This window comes from Leuciscus leuciscus, assembly GCF_965113295.1.
Source record: "Leuciscus leuciscus genome assembly, chromosome: 22".
Lineage (NCBI taxonomy): Eukaryota > Metazoa > Chordata > Actinopteri > Cypriniformes > Leuciscidae > Leuciscus > Leuciscus leuciscus.
In genome coordinates, this window is record NC_138746.1 from 23484306 (window position 1) to 23500823 (window position 16518).

Below are 16518 nucleotides of genomic sequence, written 5' to 3' on the forward strand. Positions count from 1 at the left end.
TGAATTCCCGTCTGCTGGTCATGATAATACGTGTATGAGAAAAAATAAATAAATGCGTTCGGGCCGCGGGCCGGGTTCGGTCAGATAATTCATGTTGATGTGTCGGGTTACATCGGGTCCGGGCTTTAAAAGCCACCGGCCGGGTCGGGTCGGGTTGTAATTTTCAGGCCCGTTGAGAACTCTATATTGCGCATCTAATGATCATATCTTTCTCATGCCCGCACCCACCATTGAGGTCCACGAGGTCAGGACTTCGGGAATTTTTCGAAGTGCATATAATGAAGGTTGTGAAATAATTGCCTAATGTTATTTACGCAGAATCTGATCCATTCACCAACTTAACAATGTTTTATTACCTCGTGTAGTATTGAGAAAAATAACGTACTGGAACATACAACCTTTTTTTTTGTTTAGTCATTTAAAACATAAGAATAATAATGGTAGACCTGTAAAAATAAATTCAATAAAACATAATGTATAAAAGCGATAATGTAAAATAGTTGTGACAATCATCACTCCAGTTACTTTAGCGTAGGTTTATTTTTTAAGTCAATTTCTTTAGACATAGGCTACCTTAAAGGGATAGTTCACTTTGAAATTAAATTTTGATATGTTTTAGCTTACCTCAAGGGCATCCAAGATGTAGGTGTCTTTTTCCGCAGTAGTTTCAATTTTGATATTTTTAGGTCAAACCGTTCTTGTCTGTCAGTCATATAATGCAGGTCTATGGTCACCACCTCAAAGAGTATGCACAGAGTCCAAATTAAAACAATTCCCCGTCGTCCAAATTAAACAATTCCCCATCGTAAGTACACATTGATGGCCTAAGACACGAAACGAGCGGTTTGTGTGAGAAAACGAACAGTATTTATATCGTTGTTACCTCTTGTACACAGCCACGTCCAAGTGATCTGAGAGCGCGGGCGGGTATAGATATATACAATAGAAGTCGCCTTGGCTACTGCAGTTCATTGGAACGGTACCGTGGCCAAGGCGACTTCTATTGTATATATCAGGGATGCAAACACATGTATGGTCAAAAAAGAGAGAGGTTATCGAAGCCCTCGCCCCGCGGCAAATATCCAGATACTTACATAATTGTGATGAATTTAATCCTTTGTAAGTTATCATTTTGCAGTGTAAGATTACAGTTAACACCTTTAAATATTACATAAATGTATTATTTATTTTTATTAAACTTAGTGAGTGTATAAATCAGCAGCAAAAAGTAATTCTTGAGAAAATCTGCACAGTAATTTTATAAAATCTAAACATGTTAATAAAAACAAATTACTATTAGTACTCTTATAAAATTCAATCAGGCAATCATACATTTCAAAATGTTATATTTATATATGAATGTCAAGAATTCAGAAGTGTATATATTTATATAGCCTACACTACACTACAAAGAAATAATATACAATTAAATTATGCTTATTTTAAATGTATTGTGCAGGCTAGGTATAAAAAATATAGGCTTTTAATAATCTTTCAGTGCGCAAAACCATGATAATATGAAACGCTTCAAAACAGAGCGCACAAAGCGCGTATGCGCATCGCGGGTGCAGAATGATGTGCTCAAAGCAACATGGAGTCACAGTGTGCAGCGCTGCTCAAGTGCGCATTTTAAAAGTTCACATTATAATGTGAATATTATATATTCACATTATCAAGTTCAAGTTCTGTTTATTTCTAAAGCACATTTACTACCGGCCGACATTATAATGTGAACTTTTAAATGCGCACTTGCGCACATTGGAGAGAGTTTTACCGTGCATCCTGCTGTAACCGGACGAGGCACGCGCGCTGTTTGAATACTGAATGGAGAATGATTGACAGTCGCAGAGGAGGGAAAATGAGTTTCCGTAAACTTTAATTTAATTATGTAATTTAATTTAGACTTCTGTCCCTCACATTAAGCTATGAAATGGCTTCAGATGACTTTGTGAAATTATAATCAGACGCTCTCAGACCCAAGTCACCCAAACTGACGTGAAAAAAGCGGGAGGCGCCGAAAAGCGCGCTGTTTGCATCCCTGATATATCTATGCCCGCCCGCGGGCGGGTATAGATATATACACTAGATGTTAAATAGACTTTAACACTAGACGCACCAAAATGTTAAATACCCTTTGACTAGTAACCAAAAGTCCAAATCATAGTCTCTGCTGCACCAATTCAACTGATATAAATACTAGTGTAGAACATTGCATAGAAACCGTGTCTATTCCTCGTTTAGTGAGATCAAATAATAAATCTAATGCAGGATCTAGGAAAAATCTAATTGTTATTAAAACAGAAAATGTTGCTATTAGTAAACAAAAACTATTTCTAAAGCTAGGTCTTCTAAACATTAGATCACTCACACCTAAGGCAGTTATTGTAAATGAAATAGTCACAGATAATAGCTTCGATGTACTTTGCCTTACTGAAACCTGGCTTAAACCAAATGATTATTTCGGTATTAATGAGTCTACTCCTCCTGGATACTGTTATAAGCATGAGCCCCGTCTGATTGGTCGTGGCGGAGGTGTTGCAACCATTTATAGAGATATTCTAAATGTTACTCAGAAAACGGGTTATACGTTTATTTCATTTGAAGTACTTGTACTAAATGTTACGCTCTTAGATGTTAGAAAAACATCCCTATTATCTCTAGCCTTGGCTACCGTATATAGACCGCCAGGGCCTTATGCTGATTTCCTAAAAGAGTTTGCAGATTTTCTCTCAGACCTATTAGTCAATGTCGATAAAGCATTAATTGTTGGAGATTTTAACATACACGTAGATAATCCAAATGATGCGTTAGGAGCTGCGTTTACAGATTTATTAAATTCATTTGGGGTCAAGCAAAACGTCACCGGACCAACACATCGTCTTAATCATACACTCGATTTAATTATATCACATGGAACCGATCCAAGCGATATAGATATCATTCCACAAAGTGATGAAGTCACTGATCACTACATGGTAACTTGCATATTACGTACTGCTGTAATATGTCATGCAGCGCCGCGTTATCGACCAGGCAGAACAATCCTTCCATCCACCATAGATAATTTCTCAAATTGCTTATCTAATCTGTCTCAGCTGCTGCCTGAACCCAAACAAACAGATGAACTAGAAGAACTAACTAGCACTATGAGCACCATTCTCTCTAGAACATTGGATGTGGTTGCACCTATTAAATTAAAAAAAGGTCAGAGAGAAAAATAAAGCACCATGGTATAACAATACTACGCATGTTTTAAAGAGAGAAACCCGTATTTTAGAGCGTAAATGGAAACAAACTAATTTAGAGGTCTTTAGAATCGCGTGGAAAGACAGTATGTCACGTTATAAAAAGGCCCTAAAAGCGGCCAGGGCTGAGCACCTCCGCAAACTAATAGAAAACAACCAAAATAATCCAAGGTTTTTATTTAACACCGTGGCTAAACTAACAAATAAACAGACGTCACCCGAACAAAATATCCCGTTACAGTTCAGTAGTAATGATTTCATGAACTTCTTCACTGAGAAAATAGAAAGCATCAGAACCACAATTGTAAACGTTCAATCTTCAATCGCGCCTTATAATTCAGCTTCAATTATCACCCCGCAAGAACAATTACAGTGCTTTACAACTATAGAACAAAAAGAGTTAAATAAACTTATCACTTCATCTAAAACAACAACATGTTTATTAGATCCTATACCAACTAAACTACTGAAAGAAGTGTTACCTGTAGTGGAAGAGCCTCTCCTCAATATTATTAACTCGTCTTTATCTCTAGGTCATGTTCCAAGAACATTTAAACTGGCAGTTATAAAACCTCTCATTAAGAAACCACAATTAGATCATAATAATCTAGCAAATTATAGACCCATTTCAAATCTTCCATTTATGTCTAAAATATTAGAAAAAGTGGTGTCCGCTCAACTGGGCTCTTTCTTGCAACAAAATGATATCTATGAAAAGTTTCAGTCTGGATTCAGACCGCATCATAGCACTGAAACTGCGCTCGTTAAAATCACAAATGATTTACTTTTAGCTTCTGACCAAGGCTGTATCTCAATACTAGTTTTACTTGATCTTAGTGCTGCGTTCGATACTATAGATCACACAATACTCTTAGATCGACTACAAAATTATACTGGTGTTCAAGGACAAGCACTAAGCTGGTTCAAATCATACCTATCTGACCGCTACCATTTTGTCTATTTAAATGGAGAAAAATCGATCATAACTCCAGTAAACTATGGAGTGCCGCAGGGATCTGTGTTAGGCCCTCTGTTATTTTCAATATATATGATGCCACTTGGAAATATTATAAGGAAACATGGAATTAGTTTCCATTGTTATGCTGATGACACTCAAATATATATTTCATCAAGGTCGGATGAAAACGCTAAATTTTCCAAATTGACAGAGTGTGTTAAAGATATAAAAGATTGGATGACGCGTAATTTTCTTTTATTAAATCCAGACAAGACAGAGGTAATACTTATCGGTTCAAAAAACCGCCCACAAAACCTCGCACAATACAACTTTAACATCATAGGATATCCTGTTACTTTATCCTCTACAGTAAAAGACCTGGGTGTTATACTCGATTGCAACCTGTCTTTTGAAAATCATATTTCATATGTTACAAAAACAGCCTTTTTCCACCTTAGAAACATTGCTAAGCTACGTAATATGCTATCAGTTTCTGATGCAGAAAAGTTAGTTCATGCATTCATGACCTCGAGACTGGATTACTGTAATGCTTTACTAGCTGGTTGTCCTGCATCCTCAATAAACAAGCTACAGTTAGTCCAAAATGCCGCCGCTAGAGTTCTTACGAGATCAAGAAAATATGATCATATAACACCGATTTTATCATCACTGCATTGGTTACCTATAAAGTTCCGTATTAATTACAAGGTATTGCTACTGACTTATAAAGCCCTAAACGGCTTAGCTCCAGTCTATTTAACGGATCTTCTATCGCCCTATAATCCATCGCGCTCTTTAAGATCACTAAATTCAAGGCTTTTGGTCATACCTAGGATATTCAGAACCACCAAAGGAGGGAGAGCATTTTCACATTTGGCTCCAAAACTCTGGAATAGTCTTCCTGATACTGTTCGTTGCTCAGACTCGCTCTCCCAGTTTAAAACTAGATTAAAGTCGCATCTCTTCAGCCAGGCATTCATATAATCCCACAGTTCAAACTACAATCCGGCCTCTAGCTCATAAATGCCAGAGGAGAACTGGCCCCCGACTGAGCCTGGGTTCTCCCAAGGTTTTTTTTCTCCATTAGGTCACCTGATGGAGTTTTAGGACACCATTAGGTCACTTGATGGAGTTTTTCAGTTCCTTGCCACTGTTGCCTTTGGCTTGCTCAGTTGGGGATATTTTGGGGATATTTAATTTAATTTTATCAATCAATAAATTCCTCTTGAAACAAACTTTGTTGTATTATTTAAATGTAATACTGTGAAGCTGCTTTGATACAATCTGTATTGTGAAAAGCGCTATACAAATAAACTTGACTTGACTTGACTAGATGTCGCCTTGGCTACGGCAGTTCATTGGAACGAAACCGTAGCCAAGGCGACTTCTATTGTATATACCTATACCCGCCCGCGCTCTCAGATCACTTGGACGTGGCTGTGTACAAGAGGTAACAACGATATAAATACTGTTCGTTTTCTCACACAAACCGCTCGTTTCGTGTCTTAGGCCATCAATGTGTACTTACGATGGGGAATTGTTTAATTTGGACGACGGGGAATTGTTTTAATTTGGACTCTGCATGCTCTTTGAGGTGGTGACCATCGACCTGCATTATATGACTGACAGACAAGAACGGTTTGACCTAAAAAGATCAAAATTGAAACTACTGCAGAAAAAAAGACACCTACATCTTGGATGCCCTTGAGGTAAGCTAAAACATACCAATATTTTATTTCAAAGTGAACTATCCCTTTAAGTGAACATTAAGCCGTAAAACACTTAGAAAACAATTGAATAAAACAAGGATGTAAAAAGTAACCTAAAAATTTTTTAAATAAATAAATAAATAAATATAAATATATATAAATATGTATAAATAAATAAATTTTATATATATATATATATATATATATATATATACACAGCGGGGAAAATAAGTATTGAACACGTCATCATTTTTCTCAGTAAATATATTTCCAAAGGTGCTATTGGGGATATTTTGGGGATATTTAATTTAATTTTATCAATCAATAAATTCCTCTTGAAACAAACTTTGTTGTATTATTTTAATTTAATACTGTGAAGCTGCTTTGATACAATCTGTATTGTGAAAAGCGCTATACAAATAAACTTGACTTGACTATTGACATGAAATTTTCACCAGATGTTGGTAACAACCTAAGTAAGCCATACATACAAAGAAACAAACTAAAATAAGTTCAGAAATTAAGTTGTGTAATAATGTGAAATGACACAGGGAAAAAGTATTGAACACATGAAGAAAGGGAGGCGCAAAAAGGCATGGGAAGCCAAGACAACAGCTGAAAACTTACAGTAATTAAAAAGCAATCCAGCCCCCTGTCAGTGGAAATTAATAACAGCTGGTTCAGTCCCAAATGATGGCCTACAAAAAGGTGTCATTGCCAAGGTGTCACACAAGACACATCTCATGATGGGTAAAAGCAAAGAGCTGTGTCAAGACCTTCGCAACCTAATTGTTGCAAAACATAATGATGACACACACACACACACACACGCACGCACGCACGCTCACAAATATAAGTAAACACTTTGCTACTTTTCGATCGCGCCCACGAATATATATATTCCAGCATTGCAATCTTTACATCGCAGCCTGCTTCAGAGCTAAGGCGGGGCTACAGATTAGGTGTCCCTAAAGAACCCGCGTATCTAACAGTAGTTCCGCATTACATTAATTAATTTGCACGCGAGTTTAATTTACTTTTATACCGTGTTTTCTCCGTGTAAATTTAAGCACCGAACCGTTTCGTTTCGAATACATGTAACGTTACCGTTCCACCCCTAATATTACTCATTAAAAAAACTAGATATTGCGAATACATGTTTGCTTCTAAAATAAAATATCTGCTTTAATTTGTCATTGCACTAACGTAAAATGGTGTGTGAAATATTTATTGTCAGATGATGAATAAACTTGATGAAAAACATACAATTAGTTTGATAGTTTGTGTACAATATTTGTCTTAAATCAATCAAACAATTAGATGATCAGTTGATCCCTCCTAATTTCATTGAATTTATTTAGCAGTAAATCCGTTTTATGACAGTTGATAAAGATATTTTAAATAATTGAAAAAATGTAGAAATGTAAGTGCATAAAACAAAAATTGAAACGCTCATAAATGTGTCGTTCCAATATAGTGATTCTGTCTGGTGTTTTTTATTCCTAGACAACATAATTGTACTGTGAGGACAACCTATATTTATAGTTCGGATACTGGCTATCAATGTGCATGACGGTAGGCAAAGTTAAGGATAAGAGCTGTAAGTTAAACAACAAGTTGGTTATATAGCAGAGCTGTTTATGAGAAATCTTGAGCACATAAAAAAATAATAAAAACGTACATTTTAAGAAGGTTTACTACTGTTGTGACAAGCATTCTGAGACATATGCAAAATACTCGCGTTCTTGCCGAAATGATTGGCCTTTTCGTTTGTCGTTGTTTACGTAATGCCCCGCCCCCTCAGTGTGTCTGCAAATCAGAAGCGGGGAATGTCAGGGAATTAGATAAAAAATAAATCAGGTGTTTTTTTTTTATGTACATCGTTTAGCGCATACAGTATTTAGAAATGAACATTATTTCATATTAATTCGAGCTATTGCACAAATATAATTATAATACATTTCATAATGACAGTTAAAAAAAGTCTGATGTTATTGTAATCATGCTATTTTCTTTTTCCATATCAGTGATAAATTGTTTGATTCTTTCTGGTTTGTCGTATGTATCAGTAGCTTTATAGAAATGCTGTCTATATCGCAGGACTTTTATAGAGCGGATGTAGTTCAGGACCTCGGTAATTTTTCGACGTGCATATAATGAAGGTTGTGAAATAATTGCCTAATGTTAACTCTACTTTGGTGCTGCTATGATATTGCATATCGCCACGATAACCGACTTCGTCTGAGCTGCTTTAGGGGCCGTTCACATGTTTGCGCTCTCACGTTCGTTATTTTAAATGTATAGATGCGCGAAAAGTGCGCCCAAATAGAGAGCGACGCCGTCGTAACCATAGATGATGTCTATGGTCGTAACGCTCGCTTGGACAGAAGGTGCGAGCCGAGCGCGAATTCCAGCGCGACGCTTCACGACATATGTGGCTCATTTAAACCATTTTCAGATAACGGTCTTAAAGTGCGAGTCTTCGAGATGTAAGTAGCTAAACCAAACAACTGTTGACGATAAAACTATTAAAGGAGTAACAGAAACAATCAGTTTGCAAAGACTGTATCAATCAAATCTCAGCTTTTGGAGACTACGAGAAGAAGAAAGAGAGAATGTGATTGACCCTTAATTGTTTAAATACATTTTGAGGCCATTGTACAAGTGATCTCTTTCAATTACTTGTTATGAAGAGCAGCGTTGTGAAGGGATGTGAAAATAGAAACGTTTCAGTTTGCGCTGACGATGCAGTTTAACATGAGGCTAATTGATGTGTCTCTCCCTGTGAGATTTCCTCACCTCTGAATGCAGAGAGAGAGAGAGAGAGAGGAGCATGTTCTGACTATGGTTCTGACCATAGACTGGTTCTGACATGCCGAGCGCTCATCAGCAAAACCACCCAACATATTATTTAAAAGCTTGGTTTATTAGTTCAATCAGCACCTGCACTTCTTATCTGACCTCCTCAGCAGGCCTAGATTAAATTAGTTTTTCAATTTTTACAGAATGCATTTAAAGACCATGTAAATATTATTTTGTTTTATTAAGCTTTAAGGTCATCTATATGCTAGTGTAGACCTACTTCTATATTTACAGAATGCATTTTTAAAGACATTCAGATTTAAAAATTACATTTTTTATTTATTTTATTAATTAAGGTTTTTATCTATATGCTAAAGTTGACAAACTTTCAGTAGATAGGCTATACACATTAACATTTAGAGCCTTTCTCTTTAAGGAAGATGTAGCAAAAAATACAGATGGCCGATCTTGTCCGAAGAGGCATATGCTAATTTTTGTCCAATATAATTCCCAAATAGCATTTCATTTTCCATGTGCTTCTTCCAAAAGGAAATACGGGAACCAAAAATGCACTTGTCAAGTAATTTATTTTTAGGCATTAAACAGGGTAAATGTTTTAAACATAAACATGCCAGTTATAGTATTGTAGAACTGTGAATGATGGGCGGGTGCCGATTTTGTGTGGGTCTGCTCAATGGCGTAAAAGTACCATTTTAAATGGCTTTATAAACTCATTAGCTTGACTTGAACATACCTTAGCATTCCATCGAATATTGATTTTTTTTTTATTCTGCTTGGTGCGGTGCATGACTCTAAAGTGTCTGTTTGTCTCCGAACAGTAATGAAAGGGAAGGCATTCCTGCAAACCTGCTGCAGCTGGTGGATGTGTGTGTGGAGATTCCTCAGAACGGTGTCACCCGCTCCCTCAATGTGCACGTGAGCGCCGCCCTGCTGGTGTGGGAATATACCCGCCAGCATTTAGGACAAAACCCCGCAGCCTCTCGGTGCTGAATTTGCTGAGCAAGTCTTGTGTGTTTTAGCAGAAAACATCTGTCAGTATTTGGGAGATGTTGCATTTTACACCATTTTTCTAAGGAAAAGTTGTGATGCATAAGATGCGTTTTGCATGACAAGACTCTGTTGTTCCTTTTCCTTCCCTTTGAGTTTTTATTTTTCACTCTGTATTGACAAGTGTTGTTTGATGACTTTGTGTTTTATCTTATATTTTAAGAGAAGTATTTTAATATACATTTGAATTTAGATTAAATAAACCTTTTTTCTCTCTCACAATGACTAAGTTGATATTTAATTCACATTTACACATCATATTTGTTCCCACGCATGTAGCATGGACAAATGCAAAGCAAAAGGTCTCAATTAATCACATCCATAGCCGTTGTAATCCCTTGAGAAACTAAGCATCTGTGTAAATATAGACTGTTTAAATGAGCCACATATTCAAGCGGTCTGTTTTCTCTAGCTGTGTAATTCACAAGTCAAGCGTTTGATTTTTCCATGTTGTCATCGCTGTGGATAAACTGATGAAGGGACCCTGGAGATAGTAAACTGCACTGTCAGGTGCTCACAGGGCAAATGAAGAACCAGAGAGGAGTCAGAAGCAAACTGTCTGCTTTAAGTATAGGCAGGTTATTATATTTTGATCAAATACTGTAATATATTCTTAAATGAGCTTTTTGCATTTTTTTTAAACTAAATGGCCAGGTTGCTTGTGACGCACCTGAGATCGGGATATCAGACTGAGTGTTTTTAAATGGAGTCCTCGGCTGGTGAGTGGTTTGATTCAGATGAGTCTGAGTTTCAGATGCGGACTGCACTGAGGAACTCAACCGTTCTGTCGCCTCGAGCGCGTCTGGTGCTGGAGACTCTGATGGTGCTGATGAGTCTGGCCGCAGTGACGGGTGAGCTTTACACTACGCTTCATTAGTGTGTGTGAATGTCAGAGATGTCGTGTGGACATGAGAAAGTTTTGCATTTGATGTCTAACTATATTTCAGATGAATTATTATGGTATAAGATCAAATGATTTGTGTTAAGTTGTATTAGCTGTAACATGCAAAAACTAATATTTTAGAAGAAAACATTTCTTGTGAATATTGTTTTGACTGGTATCTAAAACAGTGCTAACAAAATCCATAGCCCTAATGACATCATCCTGCAGGATATGACTATTTTTGGTGGGAAACGACAACCCAAACATCTAGTTTACCTCCTCTTTACCTACCTCCAGTTTGTAGTGTGTTGTGGCATTATGTGCTTTTGCCTTTCTCTAAAACATTCTATCCTGTAAGACATTAGTATGATCATTTCAGAATAAAAAAAAATAAAAAAATAATATATATATATATATATATATATATATATATATATATATATATATATATATATATATATATATATTAGTTTTAAACACATTTTGGTAACACTTTACAATAAGGTGTTGTTAACATTAATGTATTAACTAACATGAACAAATACAGTAACAAATGTATTGTTAGTTCATCTTTGTTAACATTAGTCAATCAAGACCCAGCTGTTTATTGTTTATGATATTCACAGTGCATTAACTAATGCTAACAAATACAACTTTTGATTTAATAATGTATTAGTAAATGTTGAAATTAACATTAACAAATATTAATAAATGCTGTAGACATGCAGCTGTAGATATTACTAGTTCATGTTTACTAATGTTGTTAACTAATATTAACTAATGAAACCTTATTGTAAAGTGTTACCTATATTTGGGGTGATGTCAAGAACAATAGAAATAAAATGCATCAATCAAAACTTACTATGCTGCAAGATTCAGAACTGAAAACGCTTTACTCATTCCAAATAAACTATTGAAACTAAACTGCAAAATCATTGCAGACATCTGTGCTTTTGTGACGTCACACTCATAAACACATTGACACAATATATAACAAATATTGACATTGACATGATTTCTTTTTTTCTGACTATTTTATTTTATTATTTTATAATAGAATTTGTACAACATTAATACAAAAATGTGTTTATTCTGTTGTGCTTTTGTTCCTCCTTTTCAGGAAACTTTCTGGTCATTGTGATTGTGGCAGCCACAAAAACCTTCCACACCGTGACCTCCGTCCTGATCATCAATCTGGCCATTAGCGATTTCTTAGTGGGAATAGGTGTCATGCCGTTTGTGGCAGTTTCCATTATGAACAACGGATGGGTCAACTACAATGTTAGTACATAATGCTTTACATCCAACATTTATAACTTAAAGGTGAAGTGTGTGAGATGTCTGAACCACTAGCGAGACCAAACGGAATCGCAAAAGTAATGACCGTTTCCAAACCATCTGCCATTCGCTGACCAAGCCATTAGTCCCGCCCCCAAACTCAAGCCATTGGTTGAATTAATGTTGCAGGTTTAAGGCCTGTTCATAATAAAAATGATAACGGAGGATAACATTCTTTTTATTATAAGAACCCCACAGTTTTAAATGCTCTGAGCTCTTAGTGATTTCAGTTATACCGTTCCTCTATCGTTATAGTTGTGGTGTGGACTTCACTATTCTCTTATTAGAGTAAAGGGTTAGTTCCCCCAAAAATGAAAATTCTGTCAGTAATTGCTCACCCTCATGTTGTTCCAACCCCGTAAGACTTTCGTTCATCTTCGGAACACAAATTAAGATATTTTTGATGAAATCTGAGAGCTGCCTCACTCCTTCATAGGCTTCTTTGTAATTGAAACTTGCCGGCCCAGAAAGTTAGTAAAGACAATGTTTAAAATATTCTAAGTGACTACAGTGGCTCAACCATAAGTTTATCAAGCGACGAGAATACTTTTTGTGCTAAAAAAATAACGACTTTATTCAACTATTAATTTTCTTCTGTGTGGGCCTCTGAGTGAGTTCATGTAGTGTAACAGCGCAGCGCTTCTGGGTTGTACGTCAGAACGTAGGCTCACTATTGGCCGATGCTGGTCATGCGTGTAATGCTGGCCAATAGTGAGCCTACGTTCTGACGTACAACCCAGAAGTGCTGCGCTGTTACACTACGTCAACATCTTGGGAGAGATGGTTGAATAAAGTAGTTATTTTTGGGGGGTTTTGCGCACAAAAAGTATTCTCGTCGCTTGATAAACTTATGGTTGAGACACTGTAGTCACCTGGACTATTTTAAACACTTTTTTTTTTTTTTACTAACTTTCTGGCCGGCAAGTTTCATTTACAAAGAAGCCTATGGAGGAGTGAGACAGCTCTCACAGTTTGTGTTCCGAAGATGAACGAAAGTCTTACAGGGTTGGAACAACATGAGGGTGAGTAATTACTGACAGAATTTTCATTTTTGGGTGAACTAATGCCTGTTCACCCAGATAACCGCAACTATAGCGATAACTATATTACACCAATGAATGACAAACGTTCTGTTTATTATAAGCTCTTTAAAGTCAGAAGGGTTCTGATTGGCTGTCAATGTTTTTAACATTCATCAGTAGGAAAAAAAAAAGTGCAGAGGTACCGAAGTCAGTACTGAATTTTTAAAAATTCAGCATTTTCCTCTTGCATTTTGAGCGCTGTTGAACGGATTCTTAAACCCCTCTGATTGGCCATTGCGTTCATAACATATTTGTCTCTAAATTGGCCATTGTGTTCACACCGCTCAATCTGTGGTTGGCTACCATGATCAACGCTTCAAAAACATGTCGTCTTTGACGCTCTTCATCAAGCGCTGAGTGTTTGAAAACGACATATCAGTGGATCTGTCAATCAGTGGATATATTAGGGATCCGCTGATAGATGCCTGCTTTTAAACGCTCTCGTGTGTATCTATGTAAGCGCTCTATGAAGAGCGTCAAAGATGTCATTGTTGATCATTGTAGCCAATCACACACATATATCTTGAGTGCGTTATCACAATGGCCAATCACAGACATGTATGTTGAGCGCGTCAACACAATGGCCAATCACAGACATGTATGTTGAGCGCGTCAACACAATGGCCAATCACAGACATATATGTTGAGCGCTCAGCACAGTGACCAATCAGAGGTGTTTAAGAATCTGTTCAACAGCGCTCAAAATGCTAGAGGGAAATGCTGGTATCGTCACAATTTAAAATTTCTAAACTTGGTTCCTAGACTTGGTTCCTAAGTCGATACTTTTTGAAAACTCTACTAGGATGATTGACATTCTGAAACAAACATAACAATGTTTTGCATAGAACCAGTGTTTATTTTAACATTGATAAAATTACATAGATCACCTTTAAGTTGTTAAAGTTACAAAATAACATTCTGAGTAGGGATGCACTTATATGAAAATTTTGGCGAATACCGATATTTCTTTTTATTTGAAAGCCGATAACCGATATTTTGACCGATAAATCTAAATCCAAATTTTTATATTATTTTTGAGAGCCTAATCACAAAAACAAAAGTCTCACCATTAAAGTCATGTCCCAAGCAATTTTATGTAGCCTATATGACAGACTTGTGCTGCACATGCTACACTTAACTGTATTTTCCTTTTTTTAAAAGTGATTCTAATCATATTTCAAGCAATTCAAAACCATCATGGTGAACAGTGCGCATCTATAGTGTCTGAGCTGAAGGAAATAATCCCTTATTTATCGTCTTTAATATATCGTCCATATTTTCTTATCAGGCCAATAACATTAAAAATGAACATATCCACCACCATATCGGTATCGGCATATATATCGCATATAATTTTGAGTGCATTAACAGATGTTTTTGCTCATTTTGAACTCTCTCTTGATCTTCTAGGATCTATGTCTGTATGTCGGCTACACATCCTCAGTCTGCTGCACCGCGTCAGTTTTAACACTCGCCGCTATTGCCCTGGACCGTTACTTCTCCATCGTGGACTGCCTGCGGTACGGTTCCCGCTGCACGATATGGAGAACCGGTTCCGTGGTGATATGGATTTGGCTGCAAGCTATGTTGACCAGCTGTCCTCCTCTCCTCGGCTGGAGCAACATCAGTTTCGTGGCTCCCATGTACAGCTGTGCTGTGAACTGGGCCAAAAGCCCAAGCTACACGGTCATTATGGCCTCCTTATCTTTTCTTTTACCGGCTATAGTCATCCTGTTCTGCTATGTGAAGATTGTCCGCGTGGCACGATACCATGCTAGGAGGATCCACAGTTTGGAAGAACATCTCCAGCGTAACAGAGCCACATCTGTCTTGAATCTCCAACACTCATTCATGGACACCTACACACCATCCAGGCTGATTTACTACGTGAGTGGGAGGTTTGTGACGGATCAGTTGGATGTTCCTGATGAAGTTGCTCCAGATGCACCATCTGAGATGTCTTCCAAGTCAACTGGTGGACGTCTGCACTCTTTCATGGCTCAAATCCATACCAGTAGCCCTCAACATCCCAGTCAACCTCAGCATCATGGAGTTCTGAGGTTATTTCTGGTCATCGCTGCTTTTTTTCTTATGCTGGACGCCCTACATCAGCGTAGCTCTGGTGCAGGCCACCGAAACCGCCCTGTCCCGGCCCAGGAGCGTTGTTCCCCCGTCTGCTGTCACTTTCTCCTATTGGCTGGTGCTGTTTAATTCAGATATCAACCCGTTGCTGTATGCGCTCCTCAGCATGCGCTTCCAAGGTGCCTTCCAGAGTTTGAGATGGAAGATCCAGGCCAGGTTGGGATGCGTTGTGGAGAAAGTAGGAGCTGAGAGATCTACAGGTGGAGGTGAGAGTGACCCCACTAACAGATCGACCCACACTTCCACGGCGCACTCCAGAAACGACGGGGAGTCGACGTACTCTTCCGTTTTTGCTCTCAGCTCTCAGTTTCCCAACAGCCTCAGGGAGCAATTGAATAATGTTCTTCCGCTGGCCACTTGTTCTCGTCCTGTTTGTCATGAATGTGGCGGACGGAGTTCGAGGGCGGTGGACCACCTGCAGGTTCCCTCCAAACAGCGTGAGCGGAACAGACTCCCTTATTCTGCTGCTACTAAAAAGAAACAAGCCACATTCTTTTATGGACAGATCACAGTTAGAGTGGAACATATTTGCTGAGTGCATCACATACAGTCCTGCATAATGGAAACAAAGCTGAATGTTATTTGTATTTTGTGGGTGGATGATTATTTCAATGGAATGTTATGGGTTCAATAAAATGTAAGTTCTATGAGGCATTAAAAAGATTAAATAATAATATTGCCATAATGAGGTTGTAAAGAAAATGTAAAGTTTTACAAAGACAACTGAAAAAAAAAAAAGAAAGAAAAAAAACCATTGATTATTTATTGTGAAAATGTAGCTTTGCCACCACAGGAATAAATTACATTTTAAATATATATTAATATTTAAGAATAATGTGTTTTTAATCAAATAAATGCAGCCTTGGTGAGCATAAGAGACTTATTAAAAAAATCTTAATTGTTCCAAACATTTGACTGCTATTGTATATATTTATATAATGGATTATTTGTAAAATATATATTTTTCAATATTTAAAGCAAAGGTTTTTATTTATTATTTATTTATTTGCTTATGGTTGTAACACGGGCCAGTGTTTTAGAGGGCTTTAAAGCAGAAAAAGTGAAGGTCATATTTTTTTGTTAAAGCACTTACATTAATTATTCAGTACAAAACTGTTTTTATTTGAGCTTTTAACTGGTCTAAATCTTCCCTTTGTTTAGGTGGACCTATTTTGTATGTGGATGAACTCGAGGTCATGCGTTGCTGACATGATTTCTGTAGGTTGTGGCTTGTCATGTGAAAGTTACTGGGGTTTACCAGCGTTACGTGTTTGTGACATTTAAGTGAACA

General features: G+C 37.2%; 1 protein-coding gene and 1 pseudogene across 2 annotated transcripts in view; both read left to right on the top strand.

Moving 5' to 3' along the window:
* Positions 1-9934, top strand: part of LOC309487031 (putative methyltransferase TARBP1) — a 47222-nt pseudogene extending 37288 nt beyond the window's left edge. The window contains exon 29 of the transcript XR_014211715.1: positions 9554-9934. The product of XR_014211715.1 is annotated as a putative methyltransferase TARBP1 (transcript). The remainder of the gene's footprint in view (positions 1-9553) is intronic.
* Positions 9935-10123: 189 nt separating this feature from the next.
* On the top strand, positions 10124-15955 carry LOC309486990 (G-protein coupled receptor 161-like). Its single transcript, XM_082154526.1, has 3 exons — positions 10124-10633; positions 11786-11946; positions 14496-15955. Exons 1-3 carry the CDS (start codon positions 10486-10488, stop codon positions 15294-15296), a joined length of 1110 nt encoding a protein of 369 aa, XP_082010652.1. The 5' UTR covers positions 10124-10485; the 3' UTR covers positions 15297-15955.
* Positions 15956-16518: the final 563 nt, after the last annotated feature.